Source organism: Corythoichthys intestinalis, chromosome 12 (assembly GCF_030265065.1).
Source record: "Corythoichthys intestinalis isolate RoL2023-P3 chromosome 12, ASM3026506v1, whole genome shotgun sequence".
In the NCBI taxonomy this organism is placed as follows: domain Eukaryota; kingdom Metazoa; phylum Chordata; class Actinopteri; order Syngnathiformes; family Syngnathidae; genus Corythoichthys; species Corythoichthys intestinalis.
In genome coordinates this window covers 14419084-14443114 of record NC_080406.1, presented here as the reverse complement: position 1 = coordinate 14443114, position 24031 = coordinate 14419084, and the positions used below count along the sequence as shown (strand labels likewise).

The window sequence follows — 24031 nt, the reverse complement described above, 5'->3', positions numbered from 1 at the left end:
CCATAGCTAGCAATTAATGAAACAATTGGAACAGTAACTGAAGAAATAAATAGCACAGAACATAAATTTTGATTGTTATTTACGTACACAGTTGGCCAAAAGTATTGGCACCCCTGCAATTCTATATGATAATGCTTAATTCCTCCATGAAAATTATTGCAATAACAAATGTTTTGGTAGTATCTTGATTTGTTTTGTTTGTAATGAAAAACATAAAAGAGAATTAAAAAAAAATTTTTTTTTAATCATTATCATTTTACACAAAACTCCAAAAATGGGCCGTATTGGCACCCTCAGCCTAATACTTTGTAGCATAACCTTTAGACAAAATAACTGCGAACAACCGCTTTCGGTATCCATCAATGAGATTCTTACAATGCTCTACTGGAATTTTAGACCATTCTTCTTTGGCCAACTGCTCCAGATCTTTGAGATTTGAAGGGTGCCTTCTCCAAACTGCCATTTTCAGATCTCTCCACAGGTGTTCTATGGGATTCAGGTCTGGACTCACTGCTGGCCATTCTCCAGTGCTTTCTGTCAAACCATTTTCTCATGCTTTTTGTAGTGTTTTTTGGTCATTGTCCTGCTGGAAGACCCTTTGACCTCTGAGGGAGACCCAGCTTTCTCACACTGGGCCTTACATAATGCTGCAAAATTTGTTGGTAGTCTTCAGACTTCATAATGCCATGCACACGGTTGAGCAGTCCAGTGCCAGAGGTAGCAAAGCATCTCCAAAACATCAGGGAACCTCTGCCGTGTTTGACTGTGAGGACAGTGTTCTTTCCTTTGAAGGCCTCGTTTTTTTCCCCTGTAAAATGTTGATGCCTTTTCACAAAAAGCTCTACGTTTGTCTCATCTGACCAGAGAACATTCTTCCAAAACATTTTTTTGCTTTCTCAGTTTAGTGTTGGCAAACTCCAGCCTGGCTTTCTTATGTCTCTGGGTCAGAAGTGGGGTCTTCCAAGGTATCCTACCATAGAGTCCCTTTTCATTCAGACGCTAACGGATAATACAGGTTGACAGTGTATCAACCTCGGACTGCAGGACAGCTTGAACTTGTTTGGATGTTAGTCGAGGTTTTTTTATCCACCATCCTCACAATCTTTCCTTGAAATCTCTCGTCAATTTTTCTTTTCCATCCACAACTAGGGAGGTTAGCCACAGTGCCATGGGCTTTACAGTTATTGATGACACTGCGCACAGTACTCAGGAACATTCAGGTCTTTGGAGATGGACTTGTAGCCTTGAGATTGCCCATGCTTCCTCACAATTTTGCTTCTGAAGTCCTCAGACAGTTCTTTGGTCTTCTTTTTCTCCATTCTCAATGTGGTACACACAAGGACACAGGACAGAGGTGGAGTCAACTTTAATTCATTATAACTGGCTGCAAATGTGATTTAGTTATTGCCACCACCTGTTATGTGCCGCAGGTAAGTCATAGGTGCTGTTAATGACACAAATTGGAGAAACATCACAGGATTTTTCAAAGGGTGTCAATAACCCTAACCCAAGCCCATTTTTGGAGTTTTGTGTAAAATCATAATGATTTCATCCCCCCCCCCCCCCCCCCCCCCATTCTCTTTTGTGTTTTTTCATTGCAAGCAAAATAAATAAATATATTACAACCAAAGAATTTGTAATTGCAATCATTTTCTGAGAGAAATTGAGCATTTTCTGACAGAATTGCTGGGTTACAACAGTGTGTATAATATGTGTGTGTGTGTTTATGTATATTTATCACTTTCTATTGGATCATTAAGGTAGAGCTTTTGATAAAACATTTCCACATTATTGTATTATTTAGATGTAAAAACATGGTTATAAATGTGGTTTGTTGTGTTCTGTCGTGATCAGAAAAGCAAAACTGATGTTCGGCTTAAAAGGCAAGAAGAAGAAAAAGGTCCAGTCAGACTTGGTCCTTGAAAACAAGGCGGCTCTGGGTAAGTCTTTGGTCCTGGCACATTCAAAAAGCAAATAAAACTTACTCGGCAGCAGTTTTACTAATCTAACATTCATGACTGTGCGTGTGCATCCAAGAAAGAAAAAGAAAAGAACCTTTGACAAGCAGTTACATGCTCAAGCATCTCAAACTTATTACAGATCACATTTCTTTCATGCAGCACGAACTTTCCTCATCACTTGGTTAAGATACACTCACACCTAATGTGCCATGAATAGTTGGATGATTGCACGGAGGAGCGAGGACTCAAGTGCAGTGAAGCAGGGTTGATGGTGGAACTTTAAAATGTTTTGTAAAAAAAAATACCTTAAGAAAGTACAAACTAAATCTTTGAAAAAAAACAAGGAAATGAGAAAAAGAAACAAACCAAACAAAGGGAGTCAAACTTCCTATGATGGGGAACACGAGGAGCGTGGACAAAAAAATGGAGCAAAACATGACATAATTAAATAAAGTGATATACTGTGAAATAGGGGTATGACAAAATATCAAAATTGTGATATATCGTGATACTTCGCATCCCCAATGGTTATGGAAACGCTCATGCCAAGAATCAAGATATCGTTTTAAAATGGGGGTCAATGTTAAAAAAAAAAAAAAGGAACCAACAAGTTGCTCCCAAAATCTTCCACCATAGTATGCTTAAGCTCGATGCCCAAATCCATTAAGACTGGCATGGGCAAATGATCATTTGTTTGTTCGAAACCAGACCATTTGCTGCCACTCTTTACAATTTTCGGGCCATTTACAGGTCACTTTCTGTTCATTTTAGGGCATTTACAGGTCACTTCCTATTGAGTTTGAGTCACTGCCTATTCATTCCTGGGTCACTTCCTGTTCTGTACCCCAAAATCAACAGGAAGTGAAATATTAAATGCCCCAAATCAACAAGAGGTGACTGAAAATCAACGGGTAATGACCTGAAATGGCCCAAAACAACCTCGTTGCCTGGCATTGGCTTCCACTGACGGCCATAGAAGTGGGAGGGGCCCGTTTGAAGTGGGTGGGGTTCATTCGCTGCCACCCTCCCAGCTCAAATGGATTGGACGTCTGCAAGTGATAAACATACAGCAAAAGGATGACGATAGCTTGTTTTTTTTTGTTTATTAGTTAATTTGTGGAATGATTTCCTGATCAATATGTCAATAATCATCGTATCGCCATATTGTGAGATCATCGTTATCGTGAGTTTTGTATAACGCAAATCGTATCGTATTGTGAGGTACCAAGAGGTCCCCACAACTCCTGTACAAGCAGACAAACAAGGGACATGACAAGAGGGGAAGAAGCTGATTGGCTGAAATAAGGGAAGGGTTCTGTAAGACAGACAAAAATGGAAACCTAATGAGACAAGACGGGTATTAAAACACAGTAACGTATTGTTTTACATGTATAAATAATGTCGTATAAAATCGATCAAAGGGTCTTCAATCGAATTGAAACAGACTTTAATATCAACAAATATCTTATCGTTGTCCACACACTTCATATCGTACTGTATTGTCATGAAATTTTTGAGTTGAGTTGCACTCCTAATAGGCGTCTATGTGTACTTTTGTTTATAATTTATTCCTCTTCCCTTTTTAAATTGAATAGACAGTGAAGGGGAAGTCTGCTGTGAGGCATCGCAGATGCTTGAAGGAAATAGTGACGAGGATCAACATGGATTCTCTGCAATCAGAACCAGAATCCTCCCAAATACTAAAAGGTATTCTGGTAACACTTTATAATAACTATCCATTTTACTAGTTAATAGATCATTAGTAAACTGTTGATAAATGATTTATTGTTGATTTGTGAAGTATTTGTTAACAGTTTGTTAAGCATTTACAGGGTTTTCTTAACCTGAAACACAGTTTGTGTAGAAACGTTTCAAGTTTTTGTGTGTAACGTTTGGCATTTCTATCTTTTCAGGTTAATAAATGCCGTTCACTTCAAAAGAAAAGGCATTTTTAATAAGGCATTTTGCAGGCAGCGCTCATGTTGCACATTTATGAAAATCTGCCATAGAACCAACAAATGTTTTACTTTTCTTTGTATATTTAACCAATAAAACTTATGACCTTCAACATAAAGTGTATATAGTTTTATTAAGATCCATGAACTAGCATGGGCATTTAGAATGGGGTCAACCATATTGGAACACCCTGTAAATGCTTAACAAACTGTTAACAAATACTTCACAAATCAACAATAAATCATTTATCAACAGTTTACTAATGATCTATTAACTAGTAAAACGGATAGTTATTATAAAGTGTTACCGGTATTCTTTAATGCAATGTTTTGTTGATGTCACCCTCGCTCTTATTAGCCCCTTTCACATACCCCTGAATACCGTTAAAATCCCGGGATTTATAACAGGCAGTTCCCGGGTCGCCTGACAGGGAGATTACGCGGACATTTAATGGGTTGCGTCTTAGTATAATGTCCGAGACTTTTCCCGGGACGAGGCGTATGTGAAAGCAAGCGTTAAATTTCCGGGTCAAAGCACAATGGTCGATGACTTAAATATCATTCCTCTTTCCTCGCAGTAAGACGAAAAGGGGTAAACAAACATCGCAATTATCAACATAGCAAGCTGGAAAGCTAAATTAAACTGAAAACATAATGAAATTAAATTGCTGTTTGATCGTAGAGCCAAGGAAGAGAGTCCATCGTCCATCTTTGGAAATGTGTAGTTTATTTTGTTGCCGATGTTAGGGTCCGCAACTGCAGAAACAAGGTTGTACCTCAAGAAAAAAACAACGGAGGGAGGCGTTCAAGGGTTTATTAAATACCCACAAAAATACATGCGATCGCGGAAAAGGGGGAATAACATAATGGGTCCGTGACAGTAGGTCGACGGGAATCAATAATACCAACCTAAGCGGCAGGCAGAGAGCCGATAAGACAACAAAACAAATACACTCAAATACCAGCACAATGTAGGGGATTTCAAAACAAGGGCAGCAGATGAACAAGCTAGCAATTGCACGAAACTAGAGAGTACAAGGTGTCGAATGGCGCCCAGCAAGTTAATATCTCGGCACCCTTCTCTTGGATTGCCTGGGCTTAAATACAGTCTTTGTGAGCTTGAATTGGCTGCAGTTACGACGTCGGGAACGGTCCCACAACCGGCTCTATAACAAAACATATTTGACAAACATTGTGACAGCCGAGCCCACTAAAAATGACGTAATGTCCAGGTTATAAAATCAGCCCTCACTGCACAGAGAGCGCCAGTGGGCAAAACGGGACAAGTCTGTGAAAGTGTCCAACCCGCGTCATTCCCGGGACGTCTTTACATGCGTGAAAGCAATGATGCAAGTAAATACCGCGTTACTTTACACGGGAATTTACTGGGATATGTTTGTGAATGGGGCTTTTTTTAATATGCAGCAGCATCACATGGCATGCATTATTACTTATCTAATGTTTCCTTTCCGGTACTTTGTGCATTAATGGAATAACCTTGTGTAGGTCCAAACTTAACACACGCATGCAAGATAGTGAAGGGAAACCACAGAGCTTCCAGGTAAACTAATCCCACCTATGTACAGTATATATATACAGTGGTATGAAAAAGTATTTGAACACTTCGGAATTTCTCACATTTCTGCATAAAATCACCATCTTTGTCAAAATCACACAGATGTAAAAACAGTGTCTGCTTTAACTAAAACCACCCAAACATTTATAGGTTTTCATATTCTAAAGAGGATAGCATGCAAACAATGACAGAAGGGGGACAAATAAGTAGGTCAACCCTCTGCCTAAAGAGACTTAAAGAGCAATTGAAACCAATGTTTACCAAACAATTTAAGTCAGGTGTGTGCCTAATCACTGCTGAGCAGTTTAAAGCTGCTCTGCCCGCTATAAAACACACAACTGGTAACAAATGTCTTGATGAGAAGCATTGTCTGGTGTGCATCATGGCTCGGTCAAAAGAGCTGTCTGAAGACCTTCGATCAAGGATTGTTGATTTGTATAGAGCTGGGAAAGGATACAAAACCATCTCTAAAAGTTTGGATGTTCATCAATCAACAGTCAGAGACGTTGTCTACAAATGGAGAGAATTTGGCACTGTTGCTTCTCTCCCAAGGAGTGGCCGTCCATCAAAGATGATGCCAAGAGTTTAGCGCAGAATACTCAGAGAGGTAAAAATGAACCCTCGAGTGTCTGCTAAAGACTTACAGAAATCACTGGCACAGTCCAATATCTCTGTGCGCAAATCAACTATACAGTACTTAAAACTATGGCCAAGAATGGTATTCGTGGGAAGACTCCACGGAGGAAGCCAGTGCTGTCTAAAAAAAACATTGTTGCTGGTTTAATGTTCGCAAAAAGGCACTTGGACAATCCAGAGACGTTTTGGCAAAATATTTTCTCGACTGATGAAACCAATGTTGAATTGTTTGGGAGTAACACACAAAGTCTTGTGTGGAGGACAAATCGAACAGCTCACCAACATCAACGCCTCATCCCCTCTGTGAAGAATGGTGGAGGGAGCATCATGATTTGGGGCTGTTTTGCCTCCTCAGGGCCTGGACAACTTGCAATCATCAATGGAAGAATAAATTCAAAAGTTTTGCAGGAAAACCTGAGGCTGTCTGTCAGACAATTGAAGCTAAAAAGAGGATGGATGCTGCAACAAGACACTGATCCAAAACACAAAAGTAAATCAACTTCAAAATGGTTTCAGAAGAACAAAATACACATTCTGGAGTGGCCAAGTCAACGTCCAGACTTGAACCCCATTGAGATGTTGTGGCATGACCTAAAGACACCGATTCATGCCAGACATCCCAGGAATCTGACTGAACTACAGCAGTTTTGTAGAGAAGAATGGGCCAAGATTGGTCCTGATCGATGTGCCAGATTGATCTGCATCTACAGGAAGTGTCTGGTTGAAGTTATTGCTGCCAAAGGGGGGGCCACAAAATAATAAATGTGATGGTTCACTTACTTATTCTTCCCTTCTGTCATTGTTTTCATAATATCCTCATTAAAATATGAAAACCTATAAATGTTTGGGTGGTTTTAGTTAAAGCAGACACTGTTTTTTCATCTGTGTGATTTTGACAAAGATCAAATCACATTTGATTGTGATTTTATGCAGTAATGTAACAAACTCCAAAAGGTTCAGATACTGTTTCATACAAATGTATATATAATGCTCATGTGTAATTAGCAGAGAGATATTCATAGTAGGAGTTTATGTAGTGTTATTGTGGCGTGTGTACAGGTTGCTATAAACATCACAGAGGCCAAACAACTAGTGGGGGAGAACATCGACCCCAGTGTGGTGATTGAAATTGGCGATGAGAAAAAACAGACGACAGTCAAAGAGGGAACCAACGCTCCTTTTTACAATGAGGTAGAAGGACAAAGTGAACAGAAAAAAAAAAAAAATCAAGTGTGAGTTGTTAACTTGAGTTATTCTTCGTTTTGTTCCCTCAGTATTTTGTGTTTGACTTCTTTGCCCACAAAGAGATCTTCTTCGACAAAGTCATCAAGCTGACGGTAAGTATAATGGTAAGGTGTAAAAAGTTAATTATTGTCAGACATTCAAATACCGAGTTGTTGTTTCTGCTTTCCTTCGGAAAGGTGATGCATTCCAAGATGCTGAGGAGCATCTGTATTGGCACCTTTAAGTTGGATGTCTGGACAGTCTACAAACAGCCAGGTAGACAGTAAGCCGAATTTCGTGCTTTATGACTTGTGTTTTCTTTCTGTTCCTGTAAGTCATGTTGTTGCTAGAGTCAGACAACTGGGACAATTTTTACTGACACATTGTAAAGTTCATAACCACTGTCTGGTTGCGTCGGGTCGCGCGTGGATCCCGTCAGGCGCGCGCTGGTCTCGCGGCCAGCCGGGGTGGAGTGGGGGCTGGGTGGTCTATGCTGCGGCCATAATTCCCTCCCAGGTCGGCCCGGCCAGAGCCGCGTCTCCTTGTACCGGGTGTACCGGGATGTACCGGGGGAGGTGCCCCCTGGTGTAATACTGAGCACCCCTACCGGCCCGGGGGTGGGTTGCGGGGGGTTGCGCCTCCGTCCCCTCGGTCTGTCTCCGCCTCTCTGGACCACAGCGGCTGCCGCTGCCCTCCTGCCTGCGGGGTCGTCGGTGGGGCCTCTTGGGGCCCGCGGGGCCTTGGGTGGGGCTTGCTGCCCCGTGCCGGTGAGGTGGACATCCCCTGGTCTCCAGCGCTTGGCGTAGCGCCTGCTCGGGGTGCTGGGTGGGTGCTCGGGCAGCGGGGGGAATGGTGGGCGGCTGCGGGTGCGCCGTGGGTAGTCTGGGGCGGGGGTTAATCGGGGCCCTGGCGCTTCTCTCGCCCTGCAGCCAGTGGTTCGGGTGAACGGGGCCACGCCCACAGGAGCCTGCCTCAACTCACGCACTACTCACTTCGGCACTGTAAATATCTTTCACCCTGGCACTTACATACTCATTCATTTCTCCGGGGAGAGTTGGGACGGGGAGATACAGTCCCAGCCCGGCTCCCCCCTGTTTTTAATGCATCACACACCAAGGTTGTGGGATGGGTGGGACCTGTTGGGGGAGGGGGGGGTGCCTCACGGTTACCTCCTCATGACAGGCACCGCCGTCCCCGCACCTTTTTTAATGCACCATACACATCATAGAGAGGGGGCGGGCAGCTGGGTAGAAATTCCATGCTGTGGTCCCACTGCCCCAAGCCAAGCTCTCTGATTTTAATGCATACATTGCACTACCCTCCCCTCACAATCCCATCACGGTGCTGGGTAATGGCTGCCAGCCGGGAACCTCGCAGCCACAGTAATAGGGTGGGAGGTGGGTCCCACATTTTTTCTCTATGGCATGGCTCCCGGGGCGTGACCTTCCCTCTGCCTGGGCTGCCGGCCGCGAGGGTGGGGGGGAAGTCGGGGCTCCGATCTCGCGTCACCCCGCGGCGGCTCCTCGGCACCTTCCTGCCTCCACCTTCCCCTCTCTTCTCCGACTGGATGTCCGCCCTGTGCTCCGTCGCTTGTTGCTGGCTGAGCGAGGGACCCTGCTCTGCCCTGGGCGTGGTGGGCCGCTGGGGGTCCCGTGGCGTGCCGTGCCGGTTTTGGGGCTGCGGCTCGTGGGCCGGGTGGGGCTGGGGGTGTGCGTGGGGTTGGTGGTGCGTCCCCTCTTGCCATCCCTGAAGGCCGGTTGATGGGTGCGCGGGTGGCCCAGGGGACCACCCTGGAGATCGCGGAGGGCGGATGATGGCTCCTTTGCTGGGCTGCGGGAGGAGGGATGGGCTGCGCTTCACCCCCCATCCAACCACCCTCCCTCCCTCCCCGGGCTGGCCGTGGCCCTGGGTTGGCGCCTGCATGGTGTCTCCGCTCGTCTGCGTGGCTGTCGCGCGCTTGGTGGGGCTCGCGTGCGGCTAGATGTGATGGGGCGCGCTCGGGTGGGGGGTCCCGGTGCTGGGATTGGCGGGGGGCGGCGTAGGTTCGGTCGCCAACGGGCTTACACTCACGAGGGATTCACACGATTACTGGGTTCTAGATAACAGAGCTGATTTGTGTACACTCTACCCCTTTCAATCACTTAGGTTATTGACTCCCTCACCCCCGTCCCCTTTTTTCCCTGGTCAACAGGCCCCCCACATGGTGTCAACTGGAAATACATCCAGCTGACGATAGCACCAACATGTTAGTAGTTAGCGTAGATGTCCAATGTATTTCTTGTTGTTGTTCATGTTTCTTTTCTTTCTTCTCTTGTTTTTCTCCTGTTCCCCCATAATCCCTTCCTGTTCGCTGTTTTGTCATAATAAATGAGGTATGTGAATGATCATAATGGGAGTAGGCTTATGTCATACTCTCAGATTCAGATTCAGATTCAGAATATTTATTGTCATTGTTACAAAAAAAGCACAACGAAACTTTGTTTGGAGCATCCATCCAGCTCATACAGCTAAGTTGGTAAAGTGCAAAGTGCAAACCCATAAAATAAATACCCATCAATGTGAAACATTAAAACTGTTCAGATCAACCGGGCAGTCAGACTTCTCCGTGTCAAACAGCTGAACAGGACAGCTTATAAAAAAAAAAAAAAAAAAAAAAAAAAGTAAAGTTAATAACCACTGTGGTTTCCTTTCCGTCCTTTTGTTTTTCTAGGTCACCAATTTATTAACAAGTGGGCAATGTTGTCAGTCCCGGGAGACATTAGCACAGGCTGCAAAGGTTATGTCAAGTGTGACATTAGTGTCTCGGCAAAGGGTGATGCTATACAGCCCAGTCTTAAAGCCAGTGACGCTGAAGAGCAGATAGAAAAGTATGTAAAGCAGTTGTATTTTTTCTGCTAAGCAAAATGTCACCAACATCTCATTATACAGTATCATTTTTTTTACCACAAATTTGAAATCATTTTCCCAGGAACCTACTAATCCCAGAAGGATTCCCATCTGAACGTCCCTGGGCACGTTTCTCAGTTAGGGTCTATCGAGCGGAAGGTCTTCCCCGCAACAACTCCAGCATCATGGCCAATGTGACCAAAGCCTTCATCGGAGACAACACAGCGCTTATAGACCCTTTTGTGGTTGTTAGCTTCTTCAAACAAATGGTGGGTAATATTGATTGTGTGTAAATGGTGGTCACCATCTCTCAATTTGACATCACTTGAGCCAAAAAAATGACAGTATTCATGTAAATGCCTCAATTTTTCCTCTCAACTTTAAGGGTCGCACTTCCACACAGAGGTCCAATGCAGATCCAGTATGGAATGAACAGATCGTATTCACCGAGATGTTTCCTCCTCTGTGCCAAAGGATGAAGATTCAGGTCTGAAAGCTTATACTTTAACTGTTAGGTAAATGATAGCTACATGTTATTACAATTATTAATAGCGAATTGCAAGCCACTAGCAGTTGCACACCTCCACCCACTGTACAAGAGTGTGCAGCACCCATCCGAAGGCACGCGCCTCTCACTGTTGTTGTTTATTTTTTATTTGTTAATATTATGTTCACCTGCTTAATCTTGCTTGTACTCACGTTGCTGCCTCTAGAGCTCAGTTGCGGTATAGTTGCACGGGGCTTATCGATTGCGCCAGAGCCCAGAGGCATGGAAACGAAAATATCAATTCACAATTAGAAAAAGCAAACAAACAAAAGAAACGTGTAACGCAGACGACAATTTGAAAAGTAGTGGAGAAAATTGACAGATACGTGCTGTAAAATGTAGCGAAGTGAAGGAGATAGTACCTTTTCTCATGGGCACCGTGTAGCTGTTTGCATTATTCTAACACACTTAATATAAAGAATCAGGGAATAGTATCTTTTCTCGTATTTACCGATCGACTGTTTGTATTACTCTAACACACCCAAAATAAAATAAATCACACTTTTACCATAGTTTAAGGAAAACAAGCAGAATATAGGGCATAAGAGATACATGACGCCTTCTTGTCATGGAAGTACAACGTGTGCGTCATGCAACTGACTGAGCAAGATTGACACTGACAAGCCCACGTCTGCACCACCAACTCTCACAATCAGTTTCCCGGACAGTCCAGAACAAATGGCGGGACACCCTGTCCCAACACAAGGAACAGAGGAGAACGCCTGATATCCAACTGATAACACGACTGATAAGACTCCAAGAGCCCCTTTGACGCTGAGGTGGCAAAATCCAAAACCCTTGTTGCCCTGACAACAGTAACTCCCGAATCCTCCTGTCCAATCCACAAACAGACAATAATCCTAAACAACGCCCAAACACACCCTTCTTCTGTCCAAAGCCCGGCCCGTGGGAGCCTACGTTTTAAAAAATTTTTGAGGGCTGTCAAACGATTAAAAATTTTAATCGAGTTAATTACAGCTTAAAAATTAATTAATCGTAATTAATCGCAATTAACCGCAATTCAAACCATCTATAAAATATGCCATATTTTTCTGTAAATTATATATATTCTGTAAAATAAATTGTTGGAATGGAAAGATAAGACACAAGATGGATATATACAGTGGGGAGAACAAGTATTTGATACACTGCCAATGGGAAAATCCATTGGCAGTGTATCAAATACTTGTTCTCCCCACTGTACATTCAACATACGGTACATAAGGACTGTAGTGGGCATTTCACTCTACTGTCATTTAAATCCCTCTATGCTGTCCTCACTCCGAAGCGTCTACTTTTTCCAAAGCTAGACAGCTAGTGAACGACGCCTTAATAATCACACTTCTTCCTTTTTCATCTGATTTATTAATAAAATAGCCTCAAACTATTGTCCTCTTTAGACCGTCATAAAACTACACAAAAAAAAACAAGCATTGCATTAGCAACAACGTTAGCTTAGCACGCTATACAGGTTCACTAAACATAAACAAAAAGCGTCTCATACAAAAAATAGAACATTTCGCTTACTAACATAATATGTACATTCTTTACAACAACCATACTTACGGACAAATCTTGTCCAAGGATCATATAAGCACATCATTACAACGTAGGCTTCAGCCCGAGACGTCGTGCAGCCATATGAACTGTCAAGAAAAAAATAAACCATGTCGCAAAGCGACCACAAGAGTTCGCTGTTGTGCTGCAGCACAAAAAGCCTTGCTGTAAAACTTACCAAAAGGCAGAATACTGTCTGAGCGGGACATGTGCGTTAATTGCGTCAAATATTTTAACGTGATTAATTTTAAAAATTAATTACCGCGCGTTAACGCGATAATTTTGACAGCCCTAATTTTTTTTTTTTAAACCTGTCCTGTTCAGCTGTTTGACACGGAGAATGGAAATCTAAGTGCCCGGTTGGTCTGAACAGTTTTAGTGTTTCACATAGGGCTGTCAAAATTATCGCGTTAAAGGCGGTAATTACTTTTTAAAAATAATAACGTTAAAATATTTGACGCAATTAACGCACATGCCCCGCTCAAACAGATTAAAATGACAGCACCATTTCATGTCCACTTGTTACTTGTGTTTTGTGGTGTTTTGTCGCCCTCTGCTGGCGCTTGGGTGCGACTGATTTTATGGGTTTCAGCACCATGAGCACCATAGTTAATTTTTTGATTGAAAATTTTACAAATTTTATTGAAACGAAAACATTAAGAGGGGGTTTAATATAAAATTTCTTGTACTAACATTTATCTTTTAAGAACTACAAGTCTTTCTATCCATGGATCGCTTTAGCAGAATGTTAATGTTAATGCCATCTTGTTGATTTATTGTTATAATAAACAAATACAGTACTTATGTAGAGTATGTTGAATGTATATATCAGTCTTGTGTCTTATCTTTCCATTTCAACAATAATTTACAGAAAAATATGGCATATTTTATAGATGGTTTGAATTGCGATTAATTACGATGAATTAATTTTTTAGCTGTGATTAGCTCGATAAAAATTTCAATCGTTTGACAGCCCTAGTTACACATTGAGAGTGTGACATACTCCCATTGTGATCAAGGGGTTATGGGGGAACAGAAGAAAAGAAACACAGGAGAAGAAAGAAAAGAAACACAAACAACAAGAAATACATTGAACGCCTACACTAACTATTAATATGTTGACATGTAATCATTGTCATTTTTCTCGGGAACCTTTTGTTGACTTGTGATATGGTGACCCTGAATCCTCGCCTGGGTCCTTCTGTGCTGTATGATCGCTGTCGACTTGAATAAATTGTCAACTTGTGCTTTGAAGCCATTTTCCAGCTTTCAAAATGGAGTCAGTACAAGGGGTTAAGACTAAGGTGAACGTGTGGAGTCTGGCCTTTTGGCTGGGTTGTTGGTGTCCTCCAGCCTGGGTTGTTGGAGCCGCGCCAGCGCGGGTCCGGCGGTTCGGCTGGCGTGATTCTGGCAATTTGGCTAAAAGGTCAGATTCCTTCAGAAGTAAAAATTAACACTTCATATTTGTACTCAAGTAAAGACAGATACACAAAAATATACTTAAGTACAGTAATGAAGTAAAAATATTTCGTAACGAAATATGTTACAGTACATGCTACTGTTGGAGGCAGTCTTGCAGGTCCTCCGCGTGTTCATTTTCAATTCAGGTGAGACGGCTAGACTAAATTGCAAAGTAAAAGACTGGAGGCAAGAGATCATTACTGCGCAGTTTTAATTTCAGAAATTTCTGGGTGCATTCAATGACAGAACAGACCTGTGTAGAGAAATGCACACCGAACAGAGAGCTCGGCGTTGCTTATATTGTACTTAAAAGGAGGTGTGTCTGTTTGGTGATTAATTGATCATGCAAAATAGGTCATGAGCCTTGCTGGTTGGCAGTTAAAAGTCCATGATTATCTGAGGCAAAACTAACAATCAGCAGTGTTAGTGAAAAACAACTGGTCATGCTTGCAAGCATATCAGAAGATTGCATTAGGCGAGATGTATACTGACTTCACTAATCATGCCTTTTAATAACCTATTGTCTGCTATACATGTTCTTATCCAACAAAGTCTTGTGTCCAGCAGGTTTGGGATGAAGGAAGTATGAGTGACGTTGCCATAGGAACCCATTACTTTGACTTGAGGCGCATTTCCAATGAACAGGATGGCGACAGAGGTAAGAAAAATGAATGAGAGCTTAGTGACGTAGAAACATTTGGCGTGGAAACAACCTGGTCCTGTTGTTTCCTCAGGCTTTTTACCTACTTTTGGTCCCGCCTGGATAAATTTGTATGGCTCTGTCAGAAACTCTTTGGGTGATGACACAGCTGAGCTGAACGAGGGCATTGGAGAGGGAGTCTCTTACCGGTTTGATTAAGAAATAATTGGTGATTCGGACAATAAACATTCAACCATTAAGGTATTCGAATGCCTGTGTCTAGGGGGCGTGTCTTTGTGGAGCTGGTGGTGGAGATCCTGTCAGGTGGTACGGGCCCAGTGTCCAAAATTGCCCAAATGGTGAAGACTGCAAAGGATGCTAAAGTGGCAAAGGCTGGAGGGAAAGACACCAAGGCCCCAGCAGCTGGAGGCGTAGGAGGCGGCTCATCTGGAAGTACAGGTGATGACGACAAAGGGAAAGCAGGGGCAGAGGTTCTACCAGTGGAACCTCCTCCTACAGTAAGTCATTCAGAATAGTAAGTTATACTGTCTTGTCAAGCAGAAATAACAGTGGATGATAGCGTTGTTGTGTTGCTGTTTTAGCTGGATACTGAAAACACAGAGGACTTCATCCTCTTTGGAGCCTTATTTGAAGCCACATTGATTGACAGAAAGATTGGAGACAAGCCTATCACTTTTGAGTTCTCGCTGGGTAAGTGACTCATGCCACTACGCCAGGGCGTCCATTCATTCATAAAAATTCTGAATTTGAGTCACCAAAATTAAGACCTTAAATGGGTTTTTTTAATAGCAGGTGGACATGTAACATCTGGTTGGTTGCATCAGAAGTCATTGGTATCTTTGGACTCCCGTTTATTTTAATAACTGCGGAAACTATAGTGTTTTATAGTAATACTGAATAACTTGTACCTGGTTAGGGCCCAAATACGGATATTATGCGGTACACCATGACTGACACTTTTACATGGAGTCTTCGAATATTTGCAAACAAACAATTCACAAGCAGAGGTGGGTAGTATCAAATTAACATTTACTTGAGGAACATTTTGAAAAAATGTACTTCTTAGAGTAGTTTTACCATGCAATACTTTTTGCTTTTACTTGAGTAGATTTGTGAAGAAGAAACACTACACCTACTCCGCTACTTTGGGGTATACTGGAGTCATTACATTTTCCCTCTTCATTCTACACTGCTGGCCAAAAGTATTGGCACCCCTGCAGTTCTGTCAGATAATGCTCAGTTTCTCCCAGAAAATGATTGCAATGGCGTACCGCAAGCAACACGTCACTTCCGCTCATTAATATTCATGACATTAGCTACTGTTGCTAAGTAGGGACATGCCATTGTTTGTCCCTAATAGGAAATGAATGGAAATCGTGTACGAAGAAGATGTTTACAGGGCTAAACCTACCAATTCTCTCCAAAAATGATGTGCCTGGTGCCAAATTGACTGGCAAAGATGTGGAAGAACATAAAAATGTTCAGTTAAAGCAGTGCTTCTCAATTATTTTCTGTCATGCCCCCCCAAGGAAGACGTAAATGTTTCGCGCCCCCCCAAACTCTTTGCCGCCACTGTAAATAGTGTCATTTGTCTATAAAATTACTATTATAAATACGCATCTGCCTAACATTGTGTCCTTTTTTTCTAATAAAGAAAAAAAGTAACATAGATCAACTTATAATAAAGTATAACTTTATTAACATTGTTTTGTTTGTAACAGAGAAGACTTGACGTGCATCAATTTGCCTGAATTAAAAAAAAAAAAATTCACATCCAAACTAAAAAATACACTCAAGGTACATTTTTGACCATTTGATACAGAAAAATAAAATGTAATAAAATCAGTAAATAATACCAAATTAAAATTGATTAGAAACATTCACTCATGAGGACAAAATATTTGACCGAAAAAACAAATCTGAATAAAAGGGGGAAAAAAGTGTCCTTGAACAGGAGAGTTTTTATTTTTGCTGCTCACAGTATTTACTAGAGCTGGGAATCTTTGGGCACCTAACGATTCAATTACGATTACGATTCAGATGCTCCGATTCGATTCTAAAACGATTATTGATGCACCCCCCTCCTTTTTTTTTTTTTTTTTTTTTAATGTTTTGTACATTAGTTCCAAAATTGTTCAAAAATACTCTCAGGCTAAACCAAACTACTACTTCAGTATCAAGTTAACATATAGCAGTAAACAAATATACAAAAATAACAGTAAATAAAATCTCCAGCCCCCATTCCGTATCAGCTGCTTTAAACTACATTCAATTAATTTAATGTTGTGAATCAACCGTTAAAGTTGTTAAAATTGCTCCCGTTAATCCCTAATTTCCCTTTTGTCTACTTTCAACATGTGAAAGTTTTAAAACTATTTTAAAGATAGATTCAAGTCAATATTTTACCGATTTAGGAGTATTTTAGATAAAATGTTAATTAGGTTTGCTTGGAAGGTTCGCTACAACAGCCTTGCAGGGAAGTGTACTGCTTTAAGATGGCGGCCGTTTACTACGTCCGCATCTTGCTTTTTGTAGATGTGCTGCTAACGCTAACGCTACCGTAGTGCATCTAGTCCTATATAAATGATATCTACCGTAACATTATGTGGATGACGTACTTTTGTAGCAGCTTTTCAGCAGCAGTCAGGTGTGTTGTTGTGTTTTTTTTATCTCGTGGCATGAGTTGAGCTAGAGCCGTGAGTTGAGCATTGGCATTACCCGAGGGGCCGGGTAATGAGAAGCATGATGTTTAGCTACTCTCGCTCCGTTGCTCATTGACCGCGCGGCGCGCTGAGTGTGTTGTACTTCCACTTTACTTGGCATATTTCAATAATCGGAATTTGGATGTTTGTGAATCGTTCTCGAATCTTCCACGGCCGAATCGCGAATAATCTAAGAATCGGAAATTTTGCACACCTCTAGTATTTACCTCCTTTGCAATGGTGTGGAGTTATTTTGCAATTAGCATGCTAACAATGCTCACTGGCTTACTGATATAACACTGACAAAGCAGGACGATTGTTGGCAATATTCGGCACGTTTTCACTGAAAAAATCAAGCGGCTTAACAATGAGATTGGGGTCTAATGTCTTTAAGTGGCGTCTTAATTGATTTGGCTTCTTGCTGTCTGCTATAATTATTTTTAGACACAGTAAACAGTGGTCTTTCATCATCACCCACTGTATTAAAAGTCAAAGCTAAAAGGCAAACGGCACGAAAAAAGCGCATTCACGGCGGCCGAGGTAGAACCGTAGGTGAGGGCAGTCGTCGTGACGATCCCAAGCCGAAAATGGCACTTCTCGGGCGGCGACGTGAGAACCGGACAAGACAGTGGGTCGCTGCGAGTGAGTCCGGTCGGAAAACGGCTTTCGAAAACGGCGGTGGCACACTGCTCTTCATATCTGTTGTCTGTGTGTGCTGAGTGCTCTTCCTTAGTTCAAAAATACTGCGCGCACTCTGAAAATGAGAGCGCCACTGCCACCTACTGAGTGGATGTGCAAGTACACTTTATTCCAGTACGGCAAAAAAAAAAAACCCAAAAAAACCATGTTCCCCGAGGTCACATGCGCCCCCCCTGGCATTGCTGTGCGCCCCCCCTTTTTTATCGACGCGACTGACAATGACATTCTCCTGTTTCAACAAGCTATCCTTTACCATCAGCCCTGTCTTTCTTATATATCCTCTGGTTGTCCTACGTCTCTTACCATTCTTGGGGGTAATTTAGCGATCGCAAATGCTACTCAGTGACAGCCAACGAACACTTTTAATTTTTTCATTAATAACACATCTTAATCCTATAATTTATTTACACTTCCCCCTTACTAAAGTTGTTTTTTAATATATATACGTATTATATATAACAGAGGGCGGCACGGTGGCTGAGTGGTTAGCACGTATGCCTCACAGTTCTGAGATCAAGGGTTCAATCCCAGGCTTCGGCCTTCCTGTGTGGAGTTTGCATGTTCTCCCCGTGCCTGCGTGGGTTTCCTCCGGGAACTCCGGTTTCCTCCCACATCCCAAAAACGTGCATGGTAGGCTGATTGAACACTCTAAATTGTCCGTAGGTATGAGTGTGTGCGTGAATGGTTGTATGTCTCCTTGTGCCCTGCGATTGGCTGGCAACCAGTTCAAGGTGTCCCCTGCCTACTGCCCGTAGTTAGCTGGGATAGGCTCCAGCACCTCCGCGACCCTCGTGAGGAATAAGCGGCATGGAAAATGAATGAATGAATATATAACAGAAACGGTAACAGTGGCAGTCAGATACCATTGTAATTCTTTTCAGGTCATTCATTGTCAGACAGAAGCAGTACGGCACAACGTTACGCTAAAAAAATAAGTTAAAAATATAAAAATGGCTCACCTCTTTGTCCTCTGAAAGACCATGCCAACCCAACATAATGTTTACTGCATATGAAACGTGAACGGATTCGCCGAGCTGGTGTTAAAGTCCGCGCAAGTTAATCCGGTCTTCACATTTTTTTCTCCCGAGTTTTTGGTTTCCGGAAACGTATGAAGAAAACATCCTTCATGTGTCATAATGTCTAGAATTGTTTCTACAAGTTCCAAAAAAGCAATGCGTGATCGGCATGTTTGTTTTTGAAAGATTACCGGAGAAAGGTAGCGCTAATTGCGTTGTGTCGATGCGAGGGCGGGTCTTTAATGTCCCACTTCGGCTTTACTACCGCTTTACGATGCGACGTCACGGTCTAAAAATAGCCTGCGTGCGGTACGCCATTACAAATGCTTTGGTAGTAATATCTTCATTGATTTTGCTTGCAATGGAAAAACGCAAAAGAGAATAAAGAAAAAAAAAAATTAAATCATTATCATTTTACATAAATCTCCTAAAATGGGCCGGACAAAAGTATTGGCACCCTTTGAAAAATCATGTGATGCTTCTCTAATTTGTGTAATTAACAGCACCTGTTACTTACCTGTGGCACATGACAGATGGTGGCAGTAACTAAATCACACTTGCAGCCAGTTAAAATGGATCAAAGTTGACTCAACCTCTGTCCTGTGTCCTTGTGTGTACCGCATTGAGCATGGAGAAAAGAAATAAGACCAAAGAACTGTCTGAGGACTTGAGAAGCAAAATTGTGAGGAAGCATGGGCAATCTCAAGGCTACAAGTCCATCTCCAAAGACCTGAATGTTCCTGTGTCTACCGTGCGCAGTGTCATCAATAAGTGTAAAGCCCATGGCAAGGCAGCTAACCTCCCTAGGTGTGGACAGAGGAGAAAAATTGACGAGAGATTTCAACGAAAGATTGTGTGGATAGTGGATAAAGAACCTAAGATACCCAGGAAGACCCCACTTCTGATCCAGAGACATAAAAAATCCAGGCTGGAATTTGCCAAAAAAGCCAAAAATGTTTTGGAAGAGTGTTCTCAGGTCGGATGAGACAAAAGTAAAGCTTTTTGGGAGAAGGCATCAACATAGTTTACAGGGGAAAAAACGAGGCCTTCTAAGAAAAGAACACGGTCACCACAGTCAAACATGGTGGAGGTTCCCTGATGTTTTGGGGTTGCTTTGCTACCTCTGGCACTGGACTGCTTGACAGTGTGCATGGCTTTATGAAGCCTAAAGACAAATTTTGCAGCAAAATGTAGGGCCCAGTGTGAGAAAGCTATATCTCCCTCAGAGGTTGTGGGCCTTCCACCAGGACAATGACCCACAATACACTTAAAAAAGGCACTAGAAAAGGATTTGAGAGTGAGCATTAGAGAATTCTAAAGTGGCCAGCAAAGAGTCCAGACCTGAATTCCATAGAAAACATGTGGAAAGATATAAAAATGGCAGTTTGGAGAAGGCACCCTTCAAATCTCAGAGACCTGGAGCAGTTGGCCAAAGAAGAATGGTCTGAAATTCCAGCAGGGCATTGTAAGAAACTCATTGATGGATACCGGAAGTGGTTGTTTGCAGTTATTTTGTCTAAAGGTTGTGTGGCCCATTTTTGGAGTTTTGTGTAAAATGATAATGATAATGATTTTTTTTTTTTAATTCATTCTCTTTTGGGGTTTTTTTTTCCTTTGCAAGCAAAATAAATGAAGATAATAATAACAAAGCATTTGTAATTGCAATCATTTTCTGGGAGAAATTGAGCATTATCTGACAGAATTACAGGGGTGCCAATACCTTTGGCCAGCAGTTTATATATTGGTGTTATTTCTGCTAGAGATGCCAACAGTGGCTGTCTCACTTTCACCAAATGAAACGTCACAACAGTAACCACATGACTCCATTATATTAATCAGAGGTAACAATGTTTTCCTCTACCAGAGGGCACTCGTGCTCTTTGGATGGTTGATGTTTCAAGTGTTGTTCTGGTCTGATTTTTGTGTCATCTTTGTGACCTACTGTGATCATGTAATAGCTTATAGTGGATTATAATAATACCAACAGTTCATATAGATGAAATTGAGCTAAGAAAAAAAAAAAAGCCATTTAATTTTTTTTTTTAAATCAGACATTGTAAGCAGTTTCTCACAATGTTGCTCATTACTTGAGTTTTCTTTTCACCAAATACTTTTTACTTGTACTTGAGCACATTTTTGGATGACTACTTTTACTCCTACTTTTACTTGAGTAATATTATTTAAAAGTAACACTACTCTTACTTGAGTAAATTTTTTTGCTACTCTACCCACCTGTTCTCAAGTCATTAAGAAATGAATAAAAATTAAAACAGTGACGTCATAATCTAAACCCTAAATAAATCATATGGACAGAATTTGTTTCCACGCCCTTAGCAGATTATGCCTTTATGTTCAATAATCTTTAAAATCATTAGTAGTTTTAGTCATTATTTGAAGTTCTTAGACTTTTGGTTTCACAATAAGTGTGTATTTGCTATTTTTTTTGTTGGCAAGGTAACTGCGGTAATGTGCAAGAGCCTGCTGGTCAACCTAGCATGAGTGCTCCAAGTCCAGCACCCAGCCGCAGGAGACAAGCGCAGGACTTTTCTGACAGGTCCTCCCCTTCCTCTCCACTGTTACCCAGAGAGCGTCAAGACCCCAGCAGGACTTCTAAATCCACCACTGCTCCCCAAAAACCAATTCCCGTTGCAGGAAACAGGTGGATACTATGAATGGGGTGGAAAATATTGTAAAAGTGAATATGATACTGTACATTAAATTCAGTGCCTTGCAAAAGTATTCGGCCCCCTTGAATCTTGCAACCTTTCGCCACATTTCAGGCTTCAAACATAAAGATATGAAATTCAATTTTTTTGTCAAGAATCAACAACAAGTGGGACACAATCGTGAAGTGGAACAACATTTATTGGATAATTTAAACTTTTTTAACAAATAAAAAACTGAAAAGTGGGGCGTGCAATGTTATTCGGCCCCTTTACTTTCAGTGCAGCAAACTCACTCCAGAAGTTCAGTGAGGATCTCTGAATGATCCAATGTTGTCCTAAATGACCGATGACGATAAATAAAATCCACCTGTGTGTAATCAAGTCTCCGTATAAATGCACCTGCTCTGTGATAGTCTCAGGGTTCTGTTTAAAGTGCAGAGAGCATTATGAAAACCAAGGAACACACCAGGCAGGTCCGAGATACTGTTGTGGAGAAGTTTAAAGCCGGATTTGGATACAAAAAGATTTCCCAAGCTTTAAACATCTCAAGGAGCACTGTGCAAGCCATCATATTGAAATGGAAGGAGCATCAGACCACTGCAAATCTACCAAGACCTGGCCGTCCTTCCAAACTTTCTTCTCAAACAAGGAGAAAACTGATCAGAGATGCAGCCAAGAGGCCCATGATCACTCTGGATGAACTGCAGAGATCTACAGCTGAGGTGGGAGAGTCTGTCCATAGGACAACAATCAGTCGTACACTGCACAAATCTGGCCTTTATGGAAGAGTGGCAAGAAGAAAGCCATTTCTCAAAGATATCCATAAAAAATCTCGTTTAAAGTTTGCCACAAGCCACCTGGGAGACACACCAAACATGTGGAAGAAGGTGCTCTGGTCAGATGAAACCAAAGTTGAACTTTTTGGCCACAATGCAAAACGATATGTTTGGCGTAAAAGCAACACAGCTCATCACCCTGAACACACCATCTCCACTATCAAACATGGTGGTGGCAGCATCATGGTTTGGGCCTGCTTTTCTTCAGCAGGGACAGGGAAGATGGTTAAAATTGACGGGAAGATGGATGCAGCCAAATACAGGAACATTCTGGAAGAAAACCTGTTGGTATCTGCACAAGACCTGAGACTGGGATGGAGATTTATCTTTCAACAGGACAATGATCCAAAACATAAAGCCAAATCTACAATGGAATGGTTCAAAAATAAACATATCCAGGTGTTAGAATGGCCAAGTCAAAGTCCAGACCTGAATCCAATCGAGAATCTGTGGAAAGAGCTGAAGATTGCTGTTCACAAACACTCTCCATCTAACCTCACTGAGCTCGAGCTGTTTGGCAAGGAAGAATGGGCAAGAATGTCAGTCTCTCGATGTGCAAAACTGATAGAAACATACCCCAAGCGACTTGCAGCTGTAATTGGAGCAAAAGGTGGCGCTACAAAGTATTAACGCAAGGGGGCCGAATAATATTACACGCCCCACTTTTCAGTTTTTTATTTGTTAAAAAAGTTTAAATTATCCAATAAATTTTGTTCCACTTCACGATTGTGTCCCACTTGTTGTTGATTTTTGACAAAAAATTTATATCTTTATGTTTGAAGCCTGAAATGTGGCGAAAGGTTGCAAGGTTCAAGGGGGCCGAATACTTTTGCAAGGCACTGTATAACAGTGGATCAGGGAAAATTGGTGATATCAAACTAAATGGTATTCCCTGCTAGATGAAAGTGTATTAGGATGTTTTTAATCTATCTTGACATGTGCATGCTAACATTCTGTAGGTACTACATGTATTTGCCTCTGGAAAAACAGAAGCCATGCATCAATGTGTTGAGTCAATGGGAGGACAGAACCTACAGGCTGTACAACTCTAACATGCTGGAGAATATAGTAGTCTTGTTTGTATGTGCACACCCACAAACACTCAGATAAAAGTTGCACTACCATCAGGTCAACAATTTGTTGAAACTTCCCATCCACTTACAGGAGGAAGGAGTGACCAGGGCAACTGAACTCCATAGGAAGTCTTTTCCAGGGGCTGAGGAGACACTAAAAACAACAGTCAAAGAATTTTGCATGGATGCCAGGTATTCAGCCAGTAACTAGAATGTAAAGATTGCCTCATTAACCTTTAAATGTGATTCTTGCAGGCGTTTTATAGCAGTAGCTGAAGCGAAGTTGAAGGCTCAGTTAAAGACTAACCACCTGACGCAGCTGGACAGAAAACGCCTCTCGATGTGCAAACAGGAACTGGTAGGGAAATACAAAATACACACAGATGTATAAATGGCCAAACATTCAGTTAATACTGGAAGTCCCGGAGGGGTTTTTTGTCTATGAAGAAATACCAGAAAGGCATCAAATGACCCCGATACCAAACTAACTACTTGGCTTTGTCAAACAATAGATCACTCAAACCAGCAAAAGCAGCCTAGGTGTGAAGGGGGGGTTTCACTCTGGATAGCTGCAA

At 42.0% G+C, this 24031-nt stretch overlaps 1 protein-coding gene across 1 annotated transcript in view; it reads left to right on the top strand.

Annotated features, from left to right (window-relative positions):
• Positions 1-24031, top strand: part of fer1l6 (fer-1 like family member 6) — a 58794-nt gene that overhangs the window by 1880 nt on the left and 32883 nt on the right. Inside the window, exons 2-18 of the mRNA XM_057853257.1 lie at positions 1855-1940; positions 3557-3668; positions 5423-5477; positions 7188-7319; positions 7403-7465; positions 7550-7628; positions 10063-10219; positions 10321-10507; positions 10624-10725; positions 14371-14461; positions 14538-14652; positions 14727-14961; positions 15046-15154; positions 21336-21540; positions 23343-23463; positions 23548-23648; positions 23712-23814. Of these exons, the coding sequence (XP_057709240.1) occupies positions 1855-1940; positions 3557-3668; positions 5423-5477; positions 7188-7319; positions 7403-7465; positions 7550-7628; positions 10063-10219; positions 10321-10507; positions 10624-10725; positions 14371-14461; positions 14538-14652; positions 14727-14961; positions 15046-15154; positions 21336-21540; positions 23343-23463; positions 23548-23648; positions 23712-23814 (2053 nt within the window). The remainder of the gene's footprint in view (positions 1-1854; positions 1941-3556; positions 3669-5422; positions 5478-7187; positions 7320-7402; positions 7466-7549; positions 7629-10062; positions 10220-10320; positions 10508-10623; positions 10726-14370; positions 14462-14537; positions 14653-14726; positions 14962-15045; positions 15155-21335; positions 21541-23342; positions 23464-23547; positions 23649-23711; positions 23815-24031) is intronic.